The sequence below is a fragment of the Manis javanica genome, chromosome 10, assembly GCF_040802235.1.
Source record: "Manis javanica isolate MJ-LG chromosome 10, MJ_LKY, whole genome shotgun sequence".
NCBI lineage: Eukaryota > Metazoa > Chordata > Mammalia > Pholidota > Manidae > Manis > Manis javanica.
This window is the reverse complement of record NC_133165.1, coordinates 8,877,579-8,900,428: the sequence shown is the minus strand read 5'-3', so window position 1 is coordinate 8,900,428 and position 22,850 is coordinate 8,877,579. Positions and strand designations below refer to the sequence as shown.

Genomic DNA, 22,850 nt, shown 5'->3' with positions numbered 1-22,850 from the left:
TGCCTCTCAGGCCTGGTATGGTCCTGGGCAGGACATCCTTGTCCTTTATGTCCTGGTTCCCAAGGGAGCCCTTTCCTAGGGCTGTCAAAACAAAGAACCTCAAGCTGGGTGGCTTACAGCATCAGAAGTTTGTTCTCTCCCAGTCGGGAGGCCAGAAGTCAGAAATCAGGTGTCAGGGCGTTTTCCTTGCAGAAGTTGGGTAGGTGGTATCTGTGGGGTGACCTCCTCTCTGCCCCCGCTCCTTGCCCCCTGGAGGCCAGCGGGACCTCTCAGTTCCCTCACTGCTGGCCACACCCCACCATCCCAGCCCCTCAGGAGGGGTCTTGGCTGCCTGGCATTAATGGTCTTGGTGCCCCTGGCAGTCGGGACCTGGGCATGGGGATTGGGTCCCCGTCAGTGTGTGTTCCCTCTCCTCATGCCCACCACACAGTAGGTGCATGTGGTTGGACCTTATGTAATGAAGGAAAGAACAAATGATTCCTGAGGTCTATGGGGTCCCCTGCGGGCACGTGTTCTCAGGCATGTTTCTCCTGCGAGGTGGGCAGGCTGTGCCCACGTTATAGATGAGGAAATTGGGGCTCAGCTTCAGGGAGCAGCACCCAGCCTGCCAGGCCCCAACGGCAGGTGACAGTATGGGGCCAGGCAGTGCATGGCCCAGAGCACCAAGCTGTGGCCCCGGGAACCTAGCCTCTGATGGAGGCGAGGCCCCACCTGTTCCCTGGGTAACTGTGTGCTGAGGAGGTTAAGGCAAAGGCTAGTGAGAACAAACTCCTGGCTGTGAGGTTCCAGAATCTCCTTTTCTGGAGGGTATCACCTGCTGCTGTGTTCCAGCTCTGAGGCAGGGGACTGGAGGAGATGCCCGCATGGGGTGGAGGGCGGGGACCCTCCAGCTTGGGCCAGGTGAGCTGTAGGTTGGTCTTATTTGCTCTCAGTTTTATATTGAAAACCCTGGACAGAAGCATTTGTTCACCTGTTCATTCCCTCACCAAGTACTGGACACCTGCTGTGTGTCAGGCACAATGCTAAGTGCTGGGGGCAGCAGGGGACAGAACAGACTAAAGGCCCTGCCCTTATGCAGCTGAGTTGGCCAGGAAGGAGCAGGAAAGGTTGGGGGGTACTTTAGATGGGCAGTCAGGGGAGGCTCCTCAGAGGAGGTGTCATCTCAGCAATGTTCCCAGTGAGAGAAGGAGATGGCCAGGCTGAGAGAGATGACATCGTAGGAGCTCAGAGAATTAAGTCCTGCGCACGGTTGGTCCCACTGGGGTCCTCAGGCAGGGGCCCCTCCCGCAGTCTCTGGAGCGTCCCTGAGCTGGGAAGGGAGAACCTGCATCTATAACAGCCTGTGCCATTCTCTGCCTCTAGAGACCCAGACCCAGGCTAGCGTGGGCCTCCACGGCGGAGCTGGTGTGGACGTGGCAGCCCTGGTGGCCTGGCCAAAGCATGGCGCTCTGGAGCTGGTGGTGAATGTCAGCCACATGGCACCTGCTCTTCGGAGGCTGGGCCTGCCCTTTGCCAGCCGGGTGAGGATGGGGGGCAGCTGGGGCAGGGGCGGGCCTCCCGCCTGATTCTGTCACTGCCCATCCAGTTCCTGGTGTGCATGGTTAACGGAATGCTCTTGAGCCTTGGGTCTTTCCAGCACTTACAGTTTGTAAAGGCTTTACTGTCATTGTTAATGATGATAATAATAGCTGGCTGAACAACCTCTGTATTTCCAGCTGTGGGGCCTGTGTGGACCGGCTGCCTGCAGCTTCTCGTCCTGTTCTCTCTGCCCTTTCTCTTTAAACGGAAACAAAGCCCTGTTTCCATTTGTAGAGCACCTACTATGTGCCTGCTGTTGTTCTAGAGTTTTCTGTGTGCTGATTTGCTTCCTTCCCCTAACACCCCGAGAGGCAGGGTAGCATGGGTCTTAGGAATGCCATCCCCAGAGGCCAGATCTCAGCTCTGTCAGGGCTGGCTATGTGGCCTTGGGCTACTTCCTGAGTCTCTCTGTGTCCTCAGGCTCCTCTTCTCTGAAATGGAGACACTAATTGTACTGATAATGTGGATGTGTGAGGGTCAGATGCATTCATGCTAGTCACATACCCAGGTCGGTGCCTGAGGAGCAGACCCTTTGGAAGCTCTGGCTGCTGTGGTGGTCACGGTGACAATGCCATCATTGTCACCGTCATCTCCGGGTCACACGAGACTTTAGGTGACCCGCCCAAGGTCACACAGCATTTAGGCAGCAAAATAGGGACCCTGGTTGGCACCCGCGCCTCTCCCACAATGCCCTCCCACCTCAGAGAAGGGGAATCGCTGTGGCCCCCTGAACAGGGCTGTGCCCGGGCCACTGGCACTTGGTGTGAGCCTGCCTGGCCTGGCTGATCCCTCCTGCTAAGGCCTGTGTACTGGAGCCTGGCATCGAGCTTTCCTGTGTTTTGGATTACCCAGCAACAGCCCTGCCTCCCACCCCACTGGGCCCTGGGAGGGGGCAGCCCCTGGATAGCTGGAGGGCGGGCTATCCCTCTCCCCCCTTCATCTGAGCCCCCTTCCCCAGCCTCAGGACGAGTGGTGAAGCTCATTCTCTGCTGATGTCTGGGGTTTGGGGCCTGCATTGGGATGGGAGGGTGGCAGCCTGGCTGCGGCAGGAGAGCGGATTGGCCCTGCCTGTGGTCCTCGCCATCCAAGAGGGTGTCAGGGCCGGGCCTGCTGGGCTGGGGGAAAGGGACAGGATGGGCTGCAGAGTGCAGCCTGGCCCCTGAGGGCCCTCAGGCCCTTATACCACCCGTGCCTCACGCCTGCTCCCTTCTCAGCTCCTGTTCCGGCAGCTCTGGGCAAAGGAAGAGATGAGTTCTTCCCTGCGGCTGACCTGTGATTCTCAAGCCAGCCTGCTCCTCGATGTGCATGGCCAGAGCCGGGTGGTCAGGTGAGGGGTTCTCTGCGGTTCTGGGGGGTCCCCAGAGCAGAGGAATGGGTGAGGGAGATATCAGCCGAGCACCCAGTGTGTGCCCACCTCTGACCCCCCAGTGCCTCCTTGAATCCTTCCCACAGCACCACTGAACAGATGTGGAAAGGGAGGCTCAGAGAGGCAAAGTGACTTGTCCAAGGTCAGACAGCCTGACCTCTGGGGGAAGGACATGGATGAGGAGTTCTTGGTCTCACAAACTAAGTGCACCCAGGCCTCACATACATATACTATTTCAACTCTTCAGTCTGGGGACCTACTGGGTGCCTGACACAGTGCTTGGTGGGGGGGTACATGGAGTTGGTGGGGGGCATCAGGCTCCAGCACTGGTACCAGAGAGATGAGAAGACCACCTGTTTATGGCGTGGGCCAGTGGTTCTTATCTAGGGTTCGCCCACCCAGGGACATGGTGGCCATGTCTGGGGAGATTTCTGCTTCTCATAGCTGGCAACGGGGGTGTTACCAGCTTCTAGTGGACAGAGGCCAGATACGCTGCTGAGCTTCCTGTGACGTGCAGAGCAGCCCCACGACAGTGAGAGCCGTGGCCCAGGACATCAGTTGTGCTGAGGCTGAGGCCCCCTGGTGAAGAAAAGCCACAAGGACAGGGCAGGCCCTTGGGGCCAGCAGCCACGGGGAGGCGTGAGCACCCCGGCTTGAGGGGCACTGTATAGGCAGGGCTGCCGGGCGGGAGCCCAGGTTTAAAGTCCCACTGTCCAGACCCTGCTGAAGCTCCCATTTGCCAAACCTGAGGGGCCCACTGATGGGCTCTCAGAAGACATGCAGCCCAGTCCCACTGCGGCCCTTTACACTGAGGGGAAACTGAGACTCTTGCCCAATATGCCAGAACCAGGCAGAGGCCGAGCAGGGAGTCAGATGAAAGTCACCTGGTGCCAGGCTGCAGCCCTGCCCTGTACATGGCACAGGCCTTGAGGCCTGTGAATGGCCCTTCACTGGGCTCAAATGTGTTTGAGGGCTCTGTCAAGGGGGTTGGCTCGGCCCCGACCCGGTCCTGGGGCCCTGGACAGGGTGCCCTGGTGCCAGGCCTCAGGCAGGCTCTCCCCTTCCTTCCAGCAAAGAGCTGCGTCTCTCAAGTCAGCATCGCCCTGCCCTCCTGGGCTGCTGCCCCTGCAGAGCCTCAGCCTCAGCAAAGGTAATGGTGCCCACCACCCCTGAGCTCCTAACTGGGTTCAGATTCACAGCCCCAGGCGGGAGGGGGCTGTGCAAGCCGGCCCCCTGGGAAGTGTAACACACAGCGTCTGTCTGTGGGCCTGTAGCCGGCCTGGTGGGCTGCCCTTGGAAACCCCTGGCTCCAGCTTTCTCAAACATGCCCAGGTTTACATTCCTTGCCAGCCCCTGAAGCCCCCAGCTGGGCCCACAAGACCCTCGGGAGCCAGGGGAGGCCTGCCTGCCCAGGGCCTGGTGCCTGGCATGGCCTCACCCAGCCTGGCATGCTCCCGACAGCTGGATCAGATGACATGGCTCTTCAAGCTGAGCCTGCACCACCTCCCAGGTGTCCCCTCTGCCTTCCCACAGCCCAGGCGCTCTGCGTGTCTTCCTGACCTTGTACATAAGTGCTGTTCCCACCTGGCTTCTGGAACCCTCAGGAGGTCCCTTGGTCATGCATCTGCCCTGCTGTGGCATCTGGGGGTCCTGGGGGTAAACTGGAGGGCCCCTGAGACCCAGGCCAGCCTTCCCCACCCTCTGTATTGCTATTGTCCATTTCCATCTGCCCCTCTAACCCCAAATCCGGAGCTTATGGAGGGCATGCCCGGCACCTGGCACATAGCAGGTGCTCAGTGAAACATGCTGAGTGAATGAATGTATGAATGCATGCAAGAGTAAACACGAGTGAGTGATCGATTGCTCCTGCCAACCAGTCACTTATCATCCCGCCAGCCACCAGTTTTGTAAATGCTCTCTCTTCCCCAGGCCCAGGTAACTTTGTTTTACAGAGCGCCTACTGTGTGCCAAGCCCTGTCCCAGCACATTAATACACATGCTTCCCAAACTTTGCAGCAGCTGCGTGATATTCAGGGAACCTCTTCTTTCCCCCCAGTCTTTATTTTGAATACTTTCTGACTCAGAGAAAATTTATTACAGGCCAGTGGACCAGGTGGTAATCTCTTGTCCCATCTTTCTATGTATACTTATATATGTGGCATATGTTTATATATATTCACACATACATTGTTTTTGTATCATTAAGAGTTGATATACAGATGTTCCTGGACACGTCATACCCCTTGACTCCTAAATACTTCAGCGAGTGTTTCCTACAGCAAGGATGTTTTCTTTAATAACACAATGTAAGTACAAAATTCAGGAAATTTAATATGTGACATAATGCTTTTATCTAATACATAGTCCTTAGTGAGATTTCCCAGTTGTCTCAATAATGTTCTTCCAGGATGTTTTGTATGTTTGTTTTAAATGCAGGATGCCTTCCAGGATCACCCAGGATCCTTAGTTGCCCTGTCTCTTCAGTTTCTTAATTTAGAATAGAGTCTGCCAACTTTACAGTAAAGAGCCAGGTAGTAAATATTTTAACCTTTGCACCTGATATGATCTCTGTTGCAATTACTCAACTCTGCCATTGTAACAGAAAAGCAGCACAGACAATATATAAATGGGCATGGCTGTTACAATGAAACTTTATTTATAAAAATCAGGTGATGGGCTGACCTCCAATCTAGGAATTCTTCTCCCACCCCACTACCTTTTTAATTCCTCAGTATTTTATTATTAAACATTTCAGACACTGGAAAACTTTAACAATTTTGTAGTGAACACCCGCACACCCAACACCTACATTTTCTCATGTGCTTTATCAGGTAGCCCTCCATCCATTTTCATTTTGATGCATTTCAAAGCTGCAGATATGAATACCTCCCCTGAAACATTTCGTTGCCATTAACCATGTGAAGGAAGAATTCCTGCATTGACAGTTTTGAAGTGTCCAGGCAGTTACTCTGCAAAAGTCCTCCATGTGGATTTATTAGATTGACATGTGGGTTGAAGACTTTGGACGGGACACCACTAAGGTAATGATGCTTCTGGGGAACTCTTTAAAATTGCCAGATCTCAACCCTGGTCCCAGAGGTTCTGTTTGTACAGACCACAAGTGGGGGCCCAGAATCTGTATTTTTAGCAAATCCTCTAAGCGGTTCTGTAGTTCAGCCAGCCTGGAAGTTAGCCCATTATTTCATACAATCTTCCATCAACACCTTAATAAAGTAGGTGCTAGGATCCCAATTTGTCAGGTTAGAAATTGGAGGCTCAGGTGGTTAATTCTGGAGCCAGAATCGGAGGCCTGGTCTGTTTGGTGCCCACGTCCTCCACATCGTCCTCTGCGCTAGACTGGCCCCTGCTGACTACAACGGTAATGCAGCTAGAAGTCTTACCTGCTGGTCCCCGGGCGGGTAGCTATCTTCAAGTCAGTGTTACAGCATGAAGGGCGTGAGGAGACTGCTGTCATGGCCACACCTGGTGGCGCATTTCATCAGTTCCTCCAGTCCAGAAAACTGCAGGTCTCTTGAGCCTGGGGCTCTGGGAGGCAGAGCCTACGCCTGGAGCCAGCATATGCCTCAGCGTTCCACCCCCAACTGATGAGCTCTCTCCCTTGCTTTCCTGCAGACCCAGCTACAGAGCTCCGAGGGGGAGGCCGGGAGCACCTTTGTCCTGGCAGCGGAGGAGCATCACTTCCGCATGGGCACCAGGCTGTTGGCTGCTCAGGCTGGTCTCAGTAACACCATCAGGCTGGAGCAGACCTTCCTCCAGGTGTGTGTGGGGGGGCGGCTAGGGCAAGCTGGGAGGCTCGCAGGAGCAGCCCTTTGAGAAAAGGGGAGTTGCCCTGGTTCTGGGAGGATCTGGTACTGGCAGAGATGTGAAGTGGGCAGAATGTGCTGGAATGGATCCTCAGCTGGTCTTGATGTCCGTCCTTTCCTCCCTTCTACTACCTGCTAGATGCCAGACCAGGCCCTATGCCAGAAGCTGAAGAACAGCTTCTCTCTTTTTTTTTTTGAGAGAGCATCTCTCATATTTATTGATCAAATGGTTGTTAACAACAATAAAATTCTGTATAGGGGACTCAATGCACATTCATTAATCTTCTGAAGCATAATGAACAAGTTCTTACATAGTAAAGAACAGCTTCTCTTATCTGGAACAGAACTGAAGAGTCCTTATTCTCATCAAGTATATGGTCTAGTAGGAAATTGACCCTCAAAAAAAATCACATAAATAATCATCTAGAAGGTGACACATACTATAGAGAAAGCAGTGGGGTGGTATGAGTGGGTATGGCTGGGAAGCTACGCCCTAGGAGTAAAGGCCAGTAAAGTTAAGGAGGTGACATTCAAGCTAGCCCTGGATGACAAGTATCCATGTGAAAATCTGGTGGAAGGGCGTTTTAGGCAGAGGGAACAACACATGCCAAGGTCCTGGGGCAGGACTGAGTTTGGCATGTTTGAGGAATGGCCACTGGACTGGAGCAGGGTGGCTGAGGGAGTAAATGGTGGGAGGCCTTGGGGTCTGGTCATGCAGGGCATGGCAAGCCACAGGGAGTTTGTACTTTATTCTCTCTGAAGTTGGAAGCCTTTTGAGGCCATGACCCAAATGATTTCAGACCTCTGACTGCTGTGTGGGGAGTGACCTACAGGGGGCAGAAGAGAGCAGTGAGGAAGCCACTGTAGCCAACAGGACAGGAGATAATGACGTCTTAGGCCAAGGTGGGATGGTGGTGATGGGTCTTAGAGACATTTAAGAGGAAGCTCCCCTTCCCCTCCCACCAGGCCCCCTGCTGTGCGCTGCACCACTGGGTGTCCACCAGCAGGGAGAGTGCCCCTCTTTGAGCCTTTGCACAGGCTGTTCCTTCTGCCTAGAATGCCCTTCCCTGCTCTGTCCATCAACAACTTTCTCTGTGTTCCTTTGTCTTCTGAATATCTTTTGTGGATACCCTTGTCACCTTATTCCATGATTTTCTGTCCCTGTGACTATCTCCCTACCAGCCCGGGAGCCCCTGAAGGGACAGGACCAGTCTTGGTTATCTTTGCCCCCCAATGCTCAGCACTGGATCAGGAACATAAGACCTGCTCCCTAAATGTTTGAGAAATCCTACGCCAATCACAGCCCTTGGGACTAGTGCTGGGCTGAGCACACCATTCATCACCTCACAGAGGTCGGCCCTGTTTTTCTTACCCTATTTTGTAGATGAGGAATCTGAGGGCCAGAGGCTAGGAAACAGACCCAAGGCCACACATCTTGGCAGTGGTGCCGCGGGGTGGCTGTCTTCTATAGCGGCACGATGTCTCCCTGGCTGGCTCCCCTCCACTGCATTATCTGCCCCTCCGTAGAAAGCACTGGGCCCAGTAAATTTACTGCTCCTCAAACACTCCTAGTCTTTCCTCATTTGAAAGCGTCTCTTCCCGACCCTGAGCAGGGGCACTGGCCAGGTTCCCCCATGACCCAGCTCCGTCTCTCTTCCAGCTGAGCGCCCTCCCAGGGGAACTGGTCCTGCAGACCGTGTATGAACGAGCCCATGGAATCTGCGCGCTGCACCAGATGGTCCTGTGGGATGGCCAGGAGGTGGCCCTCAATGGGAGCCTCTCTGGCCCCTTCCACAAGCCCACTGGGAACCTCAGCCTGCAGGGTGAGTGTCCCAGAGGCCTCTGGCAGGGGTGGCACATTCACTCAGTGAACAGAGTGCCTGCTTATGCCAGGCGCTGTTCCAGGCACTGGGGACCCACTGGGAAATGGGATAGCCCAGGTCCCTGCCCTCAGGGACAGGCAGTGAGCAGGAACATGCATGTGAATAAGAATGTCAGAGAGAGAAGGGTTTGATTTGGGGGTGTGGGTCTCTTTCGGGGGCTGGTCTAGGAAGACCCAACTGAGGAGGTGACCCAGAAGCAGGGGTGGAGAAAAGGGACCACTGCAGTTACTCCACCTCCTCCTTAGTGGTGTGGATTCACTTTAATAAAGATACCCTTATTAAGTGACAAAAGTCATGTTAGAAAGACACAGCATTGAAAGCATGGTGGAGCTCCCATTTCAGGCAATGGTTCTTGAAGTGGAGGTCCATGTGGCTCCAACACAGGACAAGGATCCAGGCTGGCCTCAGCCTGAGTGTGACTGTGTGAGCCCGTGGGCAGCTCCCCAACCCTCTGGGCCTCATCTCCTTTATCTGTATAAGACAGGACCATGATCCGCACAGAGCGGCACACTGACTGGCAGTGGGCATGGACAGACTCCACCTGGGTCCTTCACTGAGCCAGGGGCAGCCCTTGGGAGGGAACTTAAGCACGCTCAGGCCACATGTGCTCACCCTGCACCCTCAGGCTCTCTTTCCCGCCAGGGCCCTGATGCGTCCGTTATGCCCTCCCCAGTTTGGGGACAGCTCCAGCAACTGTCTTCAGCCTCAACTGTTTTCCCTCCTCATTCCCACCAGGAAGAAATGAGCCCTGTTCTCCCATTTCAAAACCAAAGCAACCCTCTCCCAGGGCATCCTCAGCCAGCCGTGTCCCTTCCTGTTCCCCAGCACAGGGGTGCCCTTGACAGAGCTGCAGGTGCCCAACCCCCAGTTCCTCTTCTCCCTAAATGTTCCTGGCCAGGCTGTCCTCACCCCACCCCTTCACACAGCTGCTGTGAGCACCACAGCATCTGCTGCTAACACCCTGGTGAGTTCAGGCCTGCCTCCGAGGGGCCCTGGGCTCTTCCTTCCCTCCTCCCCAGCGGCCTTATCCACATGGCTCCCCAAACCAGGCGCACTCTCCTGGTGCCCCCAGACCTCACTGGCTGCTCAGCTCCACAGATTTCCAATGCTGGGGTGCCCCAGCTCTGTGCTTGGGACTGTCTTTGTCTCCATCTCCACTCAGCCCCTTGGAGCTCATGGTGGCCCCCCCAAAGGTGTCCACGTCCTAATCCTGTGAATACATTACCTTGCATGGCAAAAGGATTTTGCAAATGTGATTAAATTATGGGCTTTCTGAGGGGAAGATTATCCCAGATTATCCAGCTGAGTCCCATGTAATCACAAGGGCCCTTATAAGGGAAAGAGGGAGGCAGGAGCGTCAGAGCCGGGCAGAGCTGAAGATGTCCATGCCTGGCTCTGAAGACGGAGGACAGGACAGGAGACCGGGAACGTGTGCAGCCAGAAGCCACAAAAGGCAAGGGAATGGATTCTCCTCTCGAGCCTCCAGCCCTGTGAACAGGCTGACTTTCACCCCATAAGACCTAGTTTGGAATTCTGACTTGATGCTCTGTAAGAGAATAAATGTGTGCTGTGTTTAAGCTATGAAGTTTGTGGTGCTTTGTTACATCAGCAATAGGAAAGGATAGAGTGCTCTCGTCCAGGCTCATGACTTAAATGCTTGACAAGGCCCAGAGGTGCCACATCCAGCCCAAACATCGGGCTCAGATACTGAGCTGCCTACTGGACATCTCCTCCTGGATGCCTGAGTTCTGGACCTTCCTCCCCAGACCTTCTCTGCTCATCACCTCCCAATCCAGGGGATGGCAACTCCATCCTTCCAGGTGCCCATGCCAAAGCCCTCGGCCTCCCTTACCCTTCTTTCTGTCCTGTTCCCCTCACCAAGAACTCTAGTAAGTCCTGCTGGCGCCATCTTCAAATTGGAGCCCACCACTCAACTGTGACACCTCTCACTATGCCCACTGCCACCATCCTGGCCTGAGCTGCTGTCGCCTCTCATTTGCGGCATGGCTTCCTAACTGGGATCCCTGCCTCTGCCCCGGCCTCTGTGTTCCTCTTGACATAGCAGCAGAGGGGTCTTTACGTCAGGGATGTCACTGCTGTGGCTCCCATCTCCTTCAGAGGAAAGGCCACACCTTCAGAGTACCGACAAAGCCTCCATCATGCAGTGATCCCTGGCCCCCCACCTCTATGACATTGTCTCCTACTGACCTCCCTCCTCTGTTTGCTCCAAACATACTGGCCTCCTCATTGTTCCCTGAATACTGCAGACACATCTCCACCCCAGGGCCTTTGTACTGGCTGTTCCCACTGCCTGGGATACACCTTCCAGATACCACATGACCAGCTCCCTCACTGCCTTCAGGATTTGCTCAAGGTCACCTCATAAACGAGCCCTGCCCTGATCATTTGATAAACAGCCGCCACTAGTCCCAACCATCCCCAGCAAGCCCAGCTGTCCTCATCCTGCTTTTTGTTTTCCTTTCAACATACTATATAATTTACTTATTTATCAGGCTTATTGCTCTATCTCCTGCACTAAAACATAAACCCCACAATGGTGGGAAGGTTTTGTTTTATTTACTGTGGTTAAAACACTGTCCAGCACAAAGGGCATTCAATAAATATTAATTGAATAAATTCATAAAAGATATGACGGTAATGGTCAACGATTGTGGTAACACTCTACATGTACAGCGGATGGCAGGAGCCAGGCTCCATTATCATTAATTGGAGCAGCTCCAAGCTCCATTACCCGGGAGCAGCGCTCCGTGACTCTGGCAGGATAACAACTTCCCAAAAAACACCAAAGAGAAAAAAGGCGTCCACGCAGAGCCCCATCCCGGCGCGGAAAAGCAGCTCTCCCGGGCGAGGGGATCTGTCTGCGGTGCTTCCCCGTCCCTGACACCGGGTAACAGCTCCGCAAAGGCACCTGCCGCCCAGCTCGCCGCCAGCTCCAGGTCCCCCACGGCGGCAAGTAGGTGCCCGCTCGTGCCCGGAGGCCCCGGCCGCCGCGCCAGCTCCCCATGGAGCGTGGACCGCACTCCCGGGGCTCGCCTCGCCGTGGCCAGCCGGGACCCGAGGAGCGGGTCCGCTGAGGGCCCCGCGCCTCCGTCCCGCCGCCCCCCATTCCGCGGGCGCGCCTCGCCGGCCGGTCCCAACCTCACCGCCGCCGGCCCAGCCCGGTCCGACCGCGGCGCGCTCCGCCGGGACCCGCGCGCGCCGACAAGCAGCCCGCAGCCCGGCCCGGCCCGGCCCGGAGGGGCTGAAGAGTGGGCAAAACCCGCTCCGCCCAGACCAGAGAACTGGCCGGCCGCGTCCCGGCCGCCCGCCCAGCGCCGGGGAGGCGGCGGCGGCGGCGAACCGTCCCGGGGGCGGCAGCGCCGGCAGGAGCGGCAATCCGGAGACCACGGGAGAGACTCGACGGCTCAGGGAGAGCGGAGCGGCCGCGGCGCGGCTCCGGCAGCTGCGGCAGCGGAGGCGGGCAGAGAGCGCTCCCATCCCCTTGGCCGGCCCTGCTCGGGCCGCCCCGGCTGCCCGGCTTCCCCTGACACCGCCGTTCCCCGGTCCCCTCCGCTACTCACCGTCGCTGCACCGCCGGCTCGTCGGCTTTCCGCGCCCACACCTGGGCCGCCCGTCTGCTCCTCCTGCGGCCGTCCCAATGCTCCAGCCACGTCCTGCGCCTCTCCGCACCGCGCCTGGTTTACGACACTCGCGGCTTTACGACACCACGTTCCTCAGACCTAGAGCCGCTCGCTCTACGGCGGGACCCTTGTTGCTAGGGAGAGGACGCTGCATCCCGCACGGAGGGAGGGAAACGTTCCCTCAGGTGTAGGGGATGGGGAGGGGACCGCTGGGAAACTGCAGTGAAAACAGTAAAACATACTGAGAAAGGGGCTGTGGGGTGAGGGGGAAGGGGATTAAAGGGCATTATGATTAGCACAAATAATGGAGGGGGGTCATGGGGAGGGCAGTACAGCACAGAGAAGACAAATAGTGACTCCACAGCATCTTACTACACTGATGGACAGTGACTGCAATGGGGGATGGGGAGATTGGGAATATGGGTGAATCTAGTGACCACCATGGTGCTCATGTGAATCCTTCATAACATTGAATATCAATGATACCTTAATAAAAAATAAAAATACATTACTGGAAAAAACTAAGGAAGACTTGAATAAATGAACAGAGGTGATGTGTTCACGTATTCAAAGATTCAGTTGGAAGACGGTTCTTCCTATACCGGCTGTAGATTCAACATAATCCCCATCATAATCCCACAGGCACTCCTTCTGGGGTCTCCTGACTTCTTGAAAGGTCAATGGCAAGCCCCAACAACGGGCTACAGCCAACATTGCCTTTTTTTTAAAATTGATTATTAAGGTATGATTGATATACACTCTTAATGAAGGTTACATGAAAAAACAATGTGCTTACATTTACCCATATTATCAAGTCCCCACCCATACCCCAATGTAGTCACTGAGCATCAGTGTAGTAAGATGCCACAGATCCACTATGTGCCTTCTCTGCGCTACACTGTTCTCCCCGTGATACCCCACACCATGTGTACTAAACATAATACCCCTCAATCCGCTTCTCCCTTGCTCCCCACCTGCCCTTCCACACCTGTCCCCTTTGGTAACCACTAGTTCCTTCTTGGAGTCTCCGATTCTGCTGCTACTTTGTTCCCTCAATTTTGCTTCATTGTTATACTTCGCAAATGAGGGAAATCATTTGGCATTTGTCTTTCTCCGCCTGCCTTATTTCACTGAGCATAATGTCCTCCAGCTTGATCCATGTTGTTCCAAATGGTAGGATTTGTTTCTTTCTTATGGCTGAATAGTATTCCACTGTGTATATGTACCACATCTTCTTTATCCATTCATCTACTGATGGACTCTTAGGTTGCTTCTATATCTTGGCTATTGTAAAAAGTGACGTGATAAACATACGGGTGCATATGTCTTTCTGAATCTGAGAACTTGTATTCTTTGGGTAAATTCCAAGGAGTGGGAATCTGGGTCAAATGGTATTTTTATTTTTAGTTTTTTGAGGAATCTCCAGATTGCTTTCCACAATGGTTGAATTAGCTTACATTCCCACCAGCAGTGTAGGAGAGTTTCCCTTTCTCTGCATCCTCGCCAGCATTTGTTGTTCTTAGTCTTTTTGATGCTGGCCGTCCTGACTGCTGTGAGGTGGTATCTCACTGTGGTTTGGATTTGCATTTCCCTGATGATTAGTGATGTGGAGCATCTGTTCATGTGTCTGTTGGCCATCAGAACTCCTTCTTTGAAGAACTGTCTCTTCACATCCTCTGCCCATTTCTTAATTGGGTTATTTGCTTTTTGGGTGTGGAGGTGTGTAAGTTTTTTATATATTTTGGATGTTAACCCCTTGTCGGATATGTCATTTACAAATATATTCTCCCATACTGTAGGATGCCTTTTTGGTCTGTTGATGGTGTCCTTTGCCATACAGCAACATTTTAGTTTGATGTAGTCCCATGAGTTCATTTTTGCTTTTGTTTCCCTTGCTCCAGGAGATGCGTTCAGGAAGAAGTTGCTCATCCTTATATTCAGGAGATGTTTGCCTATGTTGTCTTCGAAGAGTTTTATGGTTTCATGATTTACATTCAAGTCTTTAATCCATTTCAAGTTCACTTTTGTGTATGGGGTAAAGAATAATCCAGTATCATTCTCTTGCAAGTACCTGTCCACTTTTGCCAACATGAGCTGTTGGGGACGTTCTCATTTCCCCACTGTATATCCATGGCTCCTTTAACGTATATTAATTGACCATATATGGGTGGGTTTATATCAGGGCTCCATAGTCTGTTCCATTGGTCTACAGGTCTGTTCTAGTGCCACTACCAAACTGTCTTGATTACAGTAGCTCACATTGTCTTTTGCAATATATGCAACAAACACGGACACTAACATTGGGCTACAGCAGAGGGAGGCTTTCCATCCAGACAACACATGTGGGCCAATAACGTGTCTGCTTCATCACTCACTGGGGATGCCAAAGGCAAATGGCCAGGTACTTGATATACAGCAACAGTCTTAGTCTGACTAAGGCCCATAGGTCTTGCCACAGCACTTGCCCCCAAAGGGGCCAGTGACCAACCATCCAGTTGGCATGGCACCATGTCGGCAGCAACAAGGTCAAGCCCGGCAAACAGCCAAGCTGACAGTGCACACAAATAGAGGGGAGGGTGTGATCATCCTGGGTGATCGGGAGCCATACTGCCCGTGACTCAGTCCACTGAATGCTCTAACCCTCTCCGTCCTCTAACACCCATATTGTCTTAGTCCTAGGATGGAAAGTCATAGCCCTCCACTTTGGGGACTGTCCATGAGAGGAGCTGTCTGTATACCAAGCATCCTCAGCTATAGGGGCTTTTCCCTGCTGAGGAGGACTCTCGCCTATCAATGGCACCAGTACAAGTTATTCTTGCTTTTCACACGTATACGTAACTTGCCCAAATAAGCATCGAAAATCTCCACTCAAGGGGGTATCGGAGATGGTGCTATGCTGCTGCAAGTTTGTGCCCCCATTTGGCCAGCGGAGGCATCTGTGCCATGCCACTCCCTGACATTTGGGTCCAGTCTCACACCCACCCCGCGAAGGGATAGGCGGTTATTACCTTGGTCGGAGCTGTTCCGGTGATGGGCTCCATAGCCAGCAAGGCGTGATACACAGAAGCCAGTTGCTCCTCTGTTTAATGGCTACCAGACCTCTGCTCCTTTCCATAATTGTGACCAGAATCCAACAGGTTGGCATGTCCACTTAAGCCACTGCCAAAGGCCCCATCCATAACCATCTCCGTTTACATGAACAGCTAGCTCACAGGGCCTTCATGAATCCATTATACTCAAGGACTATAACGGCCTGGACTGCTTGCTTAGTAGCAGGGAACACAGCTGCACAGGTCTCATCAAGGTGCCACCTGATGCCCTTTTGTACCAACTGGTACGAGGCCTACAGAATTTGTGCCATGTGCGGGATAAACACCCTCCAGGAGCCCAAAACACCCAACAGCTCTTGTACGACTGAGTGCCACAGTGGGTGGGGTGGGGAAAGCCTGGACCTTGTCTATGACTATGTCAGGTATAACTGTAGTTTGACCCGACCAGACAACCCCCAAGAACTTGACACACAAACCAGGTCCCTGAACCATCCCTATCAAAATACTGACAGCATTCTTCAACAAACTGGAACAAATAGTTCTTAAAGTCATATGGAACCACAAAAGACCCCGAATAGCCAAAGCAATCCTAAGAAGGAAGAATAAAGCAGGGGGAGATGAGGGTTATGCTCCCCAACTTCAAGTTCTACTACACAGCCACAGTAATCAAGACAATTTGGTACTGGCACAAGAACAGACCTGTAGATCAATGGAACAGGATAGAGGGCACAGATATAACCCACACATACATGGCCAATTAATATATGATAAAGGAACGACGGACATACAATGGGGAAATGACAGCCTCTTCCACAGCTGGTGTTGGCAAAACTGGACAGCTACATGAGAGAGAGAGAGAGAGAGAGAGAGAGAGAGAGAGAGAGAGAGAGAGAGAATGAAATGGGATTGCAGTCTAATTCCATACACAAAAGTAAACTAGAAATGGATCAAAGACCTGAATGAAAGTCAGGAAACCATAAAACTCTTAGAAGTAAATCATAGGCAAAAGTCTCTTGAATGTAAACACGAGCAGCTTTTTCAAGAACATGACTCCTCGGACAAGGGAAACAAAAGCAAAGATGAACAGGTGGGACGCTATCCAAGTAAAAAGCCTCTGTACAGCAAAGGACACCATCAGTGGAAGAAAAAGGCATCTCTACAGTATGGGAGAATATCTTCATAAATGACATATATGATAAGGGGTTGACAGCCAAAATATAAAGAGTTCATGCACCTCAGCAACCAAAAGGCAAATAACATGACTAAAAAATAGGCAGAGGATCTGAACACACACTTCTCCAAAGAAGAAATTCAGATGGCCAACAGGCCCATGAAAAGATGCTCCACATCGCTAATTGTCAGGGAAATGAGAATTTAAACCACAATGAGATATCGCCTCACACTGGTCAGGATGGCCACCATCCAAAAGACAAACAACAACACATGCTGGTGAGGATGTGGAGAAAGGGGAGCCCTCCTACACTGCTGGGGGGAATGTAAATTAGTTCAACCATTCTGGAAAGCATTGTGGAGGTTCCTCAAAAAACTCAACATAGAAATACCATTTGGCCCAGGAATTCCACTCCTAGAATCTAACCTAAGAATGCAGCAGCCCAGTTTGAAAAAGACATATGTACCCCTATGTTTATCACAGCACTACTTACAATAGCCAAGAAATGGAGGCAACCTAAGTGTCCATCAGTACATGAATGGATAAGGAAGATGAGGTCCATATACACAATGGAATATTAGTCAGCCATAAGAAGAAAACAAATCCCACCATTTGTGACAACATGGATGGGATGGGGCTAGAGGGTATTATGCTCAGTGAAATAAGCCAGGCGGAGAAAGAGAAGTATCAAATGATTTCACTCATAGTGGAGTATCAGAACAAAGAAAAAAACGGAAGGAACAAAACAACAGCAGACTCACAGAACCCAAGAATGGACTAAGAGTTACCAAAGGGAGAGGGACTGGGGAGGGTGGGTAGGAAAGGAGGGACGAGGGTGGAAAAGGGGCATTACGATTAGCAGACATAATGTTAGGGGGGAGCACGGGGAGGGCTGTACAACACAGAGAAGACACGTAGCGATTCTGTAGCATCTTACTACGCTGATGGACAGTGACTGTGACTGTAATGGTGTAGCTGGGGGGACTTGATGATAGGGGGAGTTTAGTAACCACAATGTTGCTCATGTAATTGCAGATTAATGATACCAAATAAATAAATGAATAAATAAATAAATGATTCCCTATCGATATGGAGATGGCCTACTTCTACTCCCCACCCCTTGGGAACACCTACTGATATGGAGATGCACTAAGGCCAGGTGAGGGATTTTTGAAATATTGCAATTTTACCAACAGCCTAATCCTCCAGAAATTTTGACTCACAATCTCCTCGTGCCTCATCTTCTGCAAGGGCCCCCGTGTGAGAAGACTGGAGCACCGTAACCAGACTATTAACATAAAATCATGATGATCCTCAAGCTGAGGATTCAGCTAGGTGCAAACTCCTATGCACATGAAGTCCATAGCTAGCCTGTTCCACAGGCGGTCAGCAGCTGAACAGGTAGGGAGTACACACAAGTCATGACAGGGAAGCTGCAGCCAGGGGGGGTGCATACCAGGCCACAAGGACTGTAGAAGAAAGTAACTTTAAGGGCGGTAAGATACCTGCTTTAATGACAGCAGCAGAGGCAAATCTTGTCCATCAGGTAGAATGCATGCAAGAGAGCGGTCCTGGGACTGGACAGTGGCAGGAATGGGAATTCATCCTGGTCTAGTATACCACACTTTCACGCCCCTCCCTGTGCGAGCTACAGATGGGTCAGTAGATAGGGTTACGGGAGGTACATGCACTGGCCATAAAGATAAAACTAAACTTCCCCATAAGATGCTCCTACCTCCTGGACGTTTTGGGTACACTACCGCGATCTCTGGAGGCCAACTCTGCTATTACTCCAGGGACATGCAGGAGGCCAGCTTTCAAGCCTTCTCCCCAGGGTGCCAGACGGGCCAGTCATCGCTGGTCCATGTGTTGAAATGTTCAGGACCACGTCCACTCAACAAAAAACTCAAAATAGAAATAGCATTTGATCCAGGAGTTCCACTCTTACAAACTTATCCTAACAAAATAGAATCGCAGACCCAAAAAGACATATGCACCCCTATGTTTATCGCAGCACTATTTAGAATAGCCAAGATATGGAAGCAACCTCAGTGTCCATCACTAGATGAATGGATAAAGAAGATGTGGTACATATACACAATGTAATCTTAGTCAGCCATAAGGAGGAAACAAATCCTACCATTTACAACAACACAGATGGAGCTAGAGGGTATTATGCTCAGTGAAATAAGCCAGGCGGAGAAAGGCAAGTATCAAATGATTTCACTCCTATGTCGAGTATAAGAACAAAGAAAAAACTGAATCAGAACCCAAGAAGGGTACCAACAGTTACCAAAGGTAAGGGACTGGGGAGGATGGGTTGGAAGCGAGGGATAAGGAGAAAAGGGGGCATTACGATTAGTACACATAGTGCAGGGGTTGGGGCGATGGGCACAGGGAAGGCAGTACAGCACAGAGAAGACAAGTAGTGATTCTATAGCATCTTACTACGCTGATGGACAGTGACTGTAATGGGGTATGTTGTGCGGACTTGATAACGGGGAAATCTAGTAACCACAGTGTTGCTCATGTAAGTGTACATTAATGATACCAAAATAAAAAATAAACAAATAATTTAAAAAGCGAATATTTACTCGAGTAACTAAAAATCATTCAGGAAAGCAGTGATTTCAGTGTCAGCCCAATATATTGTAAGTGTTTACAATTGGAAGGAAACATGAACCAGTTAAAATCTTGGTATCTGCTTCTAGACAGAAAATCCGACACAAAATCTAAAACTGCCAGGAACGGGTACAGAAACTCGAGTTTCACATCCAGGAGGGGAGGGCGAAAGGGAGCCAGGGAGCCTGGGTAGCAGTAGAGAGTTGGCACTCAAACACACATTTCCTCAATTTACTGGAAGGTGCAGCAATCCCATCAACATAGGCACCTTTATTGCCCTAGTCCTAAAAACTCGTTTTAAAAATAACTCAGGACAGTGACTGTAATGGGGTATGTGGTGGGTACTTGATAATGGGGACAATCTAGTAACCACAATGCTGCTCATGTAAGTGTAATTAATGATACCAAAATAAAAAACACATAAAAATAACGCAGGAGCCAAAAGGAGCCGCTTGGTCGGAAACCTACACGAAATTCCTAACACAGCCTGGGCTGCAGCCGGCGGCAGGGTCGTTGCCGCCCATTACTATACAAACAGGTACCCGGTCTCCGGGCGGGGGACCTCGCCAGTGCCCGCCGCCCCTGGGCGGACAACTCTCCCTCCTCTCGCCACAGGACCTGTCCAGACAACAGCAATCAGCAGATATTTCACTGCTGACTGAACAAGAGGTAGAGAACAGCACAGAATCGCCCCCCGAGATAAGCAGACATGCAAGCAGCTCACACAAATCAATAAACACTGCAACTGCAAGGCCGGCAGCGGACGCGCGCGACCCTCGGCCGGCCGCCCCCTCCCCCACCCGCCTGCCACCCCAGACCAGCGCCCCATCCAACCTCCATTACCCGGGAGCAGCGCTCCGCGACTCCGGCCGGATAACAACTTCCCAGAAAACACCAAAGAGAAAAAAGGCGTCCACGCAGAGCCCCATCCCGGCGCGGAAGAGCAGCTCTCCCGGGCGAGGGGATCTGTCTGCGGTGCTTCCCCGTCCCTGACACCGGGTAACAGCTCCGCAAAGGCACCTGCCGCCCAGCTCGCCGCCAGCTCCAGGTCCCCCACGGCGGCAAGTAGGTGCCCGCTCGTGCCCGGAGGCCCCGGCCGCCGCGCCAGCTCCCCACGGAGCGTGGACCGCACTCCCGGGGCTCGCCTCGCCGTGGCCAGCCGGGACCCGAGGAGCGGGTCCGCTGAGGGCCCCGCGCCTCCGTCCCGCCGCCCCCCATTCCGCGGGCGCGCCTCGCCGGCCGGTCCCAACCTCACCGCCGCCGGCCCAGCCCGGTCCGACCGCGGCGCGCTCCGCCGGGACCCGCGCGCGCGAACAAGCAGCCCGCAGCCCGGCCCGGCCCGGCACGGAGGGGCTGAAGAGTGGGCAAAACCCGCTCCGCCCAGACCAGAGAACTGGCCGGCCGCGTCCCGCCCGCCCGCCCAGCGCCGGGGAGGCGGCGGCGGCGGCAGGAGCGGCAATCCGGAGACCACGGGAGAGACTCGACGGCTCAGGGAGAGCGGAGCGGCCGCGGCGCGGCTCCGGCAGCTGCGGCAGCGGAGGCGGGCAGAGAGCGCTCCCATCCGCTTGGCCGGCCCTGCTCGGGCCGCCCCGGCTGCCCGGCTTCCCCTGACACCGCCGTTCCCCGGTCCCCTCCGCTACTCACCGTCGCTGCACCGCCGGCTCGTCGGCTTTCCGCGCCCACACCTGGGCCGCCCGTCTGCTCCTCCTGCGGCCGTCCCAATGCTCCAGCCACGTCCTGCGCCTCTCCGCACCGCGCCTGGTTTACGACACTCGCGGCTTTACGACACCACGTTCCTCAGACCTAGAGCCGCTCGCTCTACGGCGGGACCCTTGTTGCTAGGGAGAGGACGCTGCATCACGCACGGAGGGAGGGAAACGTTCCCTCAGGTGTAGGGGATGGGGAGGGGACCGCTGGGAAACTGCAGTGGAAACAGTAAAACATACTGAGAAAGGGGCTGTGGGGTGAGGGGGAAGGGGATTAAAGGGCATTATGATTAGCACAAATAATGGAAGGGGGTCATGGGGAGGGCAGTACAGCACAGAGAAGACAAATAGTGACTCCACAGCATCTTACTACACTGATGGACAGTGACTGCAATGGGGGATGGGGAGATTGGGAATATGGGTGAATCTAGTGACCACCATGGTGCTCATGTGAATCCTTCATAACATTGAATATCAATGATATCTTAATAAAAAATAAAAATACATTACTGGAAAAAACTAAGGAAGACTTGAATAAATGAACAGAGGTGATGTATTCACGTATTCAAAGATTCAGTTGGAAGACGGTTCTTCCTATACCGGCTGTAGATTCAACATAATCCCCATCATAATCCCACAGGCATTCCTTCTGGGGTCTCCTGATTTCTTCAAAGGTCAATGGCAAGCCCCACCGACAGGCTACAGCCAACATTGTCTTTTTTTAAAATTTATTTTTATTAAGGTATGATTGATATACACTCTTAATGAAGGTTTCACATGAAAAAACAATGTGCTTACTACATTTACCCATATTATCGAGTCCCCACCCATACCCCAATGTAGTCACTGAGCATCAGTGTAGTAAGATGCACAGATCCACTATGTGCCTTCTCTGTGCTACACTGTTCTCCCTGTGACCCCCCACACCATGTGTACTAAACATAATACCCCTCAATCCCTTCCTCCCTCCCTCCCCACCCGTCCCCTTTGGTAACCACTAGTTCCTTCTTGGAGTCTCTTAGTCTGCTGCTATTTTGCTCCTTCAGTTTTGCTTCATTGTTATACTCCACAAATGAGGGAAATCATTTGGCATTTGTCTTTCTCCACCTGCCTAATTTCACTGAGCATAATGTCCTCCAGCTCCATCCATGTTGTTCCAAATGGTTGGATTTGTTTCTTTCTTATGACCAAATGGTATTCCATTGTGTATATGTATCACATCTTCTTTATCCATTCATCTACTGATGGACACTTAGGTTGTTTCCACACCTTGGCTATTGTCAATAGTGCTGCCATAAACATATGGGTGCATATGTCTTCTTGAATCTGAGAAGTTGTATTCTTTGGGTAAATTCCAAAGAGTGGGATTCCCAGGTCAAATGGTATTTCTATTTTTAGTTTTTTGAGGAACCTCCAGATTGCTTTCCACAGTGGTTGAACTAGCTTACATTCCCACCAGCAGTGTAGGAGGGTTCCCCTTTCTCTGCATTCTCGCCAGCATTTTTTGTTCTTAGACTTTTCGATGCTGGCCATCCTTACTGGTGTGAGGTGATATCTCAGTGTGGTTTTAATTTGCATTCCTCTGATGATTAGTGATGTGGAGCATCTTTTCATGTGCTTGTTGACCATCTGCATTTCTTTGGAGGAGTGTTTGTTCAGCTCCTCCACCCATTTTTTCATTGGCTTATTTGTTCTTTGGGTGTTGAGGCATGTAAGCTCTTCATGTATTTTGGATATTAACCCTTATGGAATAAATCATTTACAAAAATATTCTCCTGTACTGTAGGAGGCCTTTTTGTTCTGCTGATGGTGTCCTTTACTCTACAGAAGCTTTTTAGTGTGATGCAGTCCCTCTTGTTTATTTTTGCTTTTGTTTCTCTTGCCTGAGGAGATGTGTTCAGGAAAAAGTTGCTCACATTTATATTCACGAGATTTCTGCCTATGTGTTCTTCTAAGAGTTTGACAGCCTCATGTATGGTCCTGGTCTTACTCGTGCATCAGGGCGGCCC

General features: G+C 52.3%; 1 protein-coding gene across 1 annotated transcript in view; it reads left to right on the top strand.

The window, feature by feature from the left end:
• The window catches only part of LOC108393822 (uncharacterized), a 113,287-nt gene that overhangs the window by 75,079 nt on the left and 15,358 nt on the right, over nucleotides 1–22,850 (top strand). Inside the window, 5 exon segments of the mRNA XM_073214154.1 lie at nucleotides 1,363–1,520; nucleotides 2,793–2,905; nucleotides 4,016–4,094; nucleotides 6,584–6,721; nucleotides 8,429–8,591. Of these exon segments, the coding sequence (XP_073070255.1) occupies nucleotides 1,363–1,520; nucleotides 2,793–2,905; nucleotides 4,016–4,094; nucleotides 6,584–6,721; nucleotides 8,429–8,591 (651 nt within the window).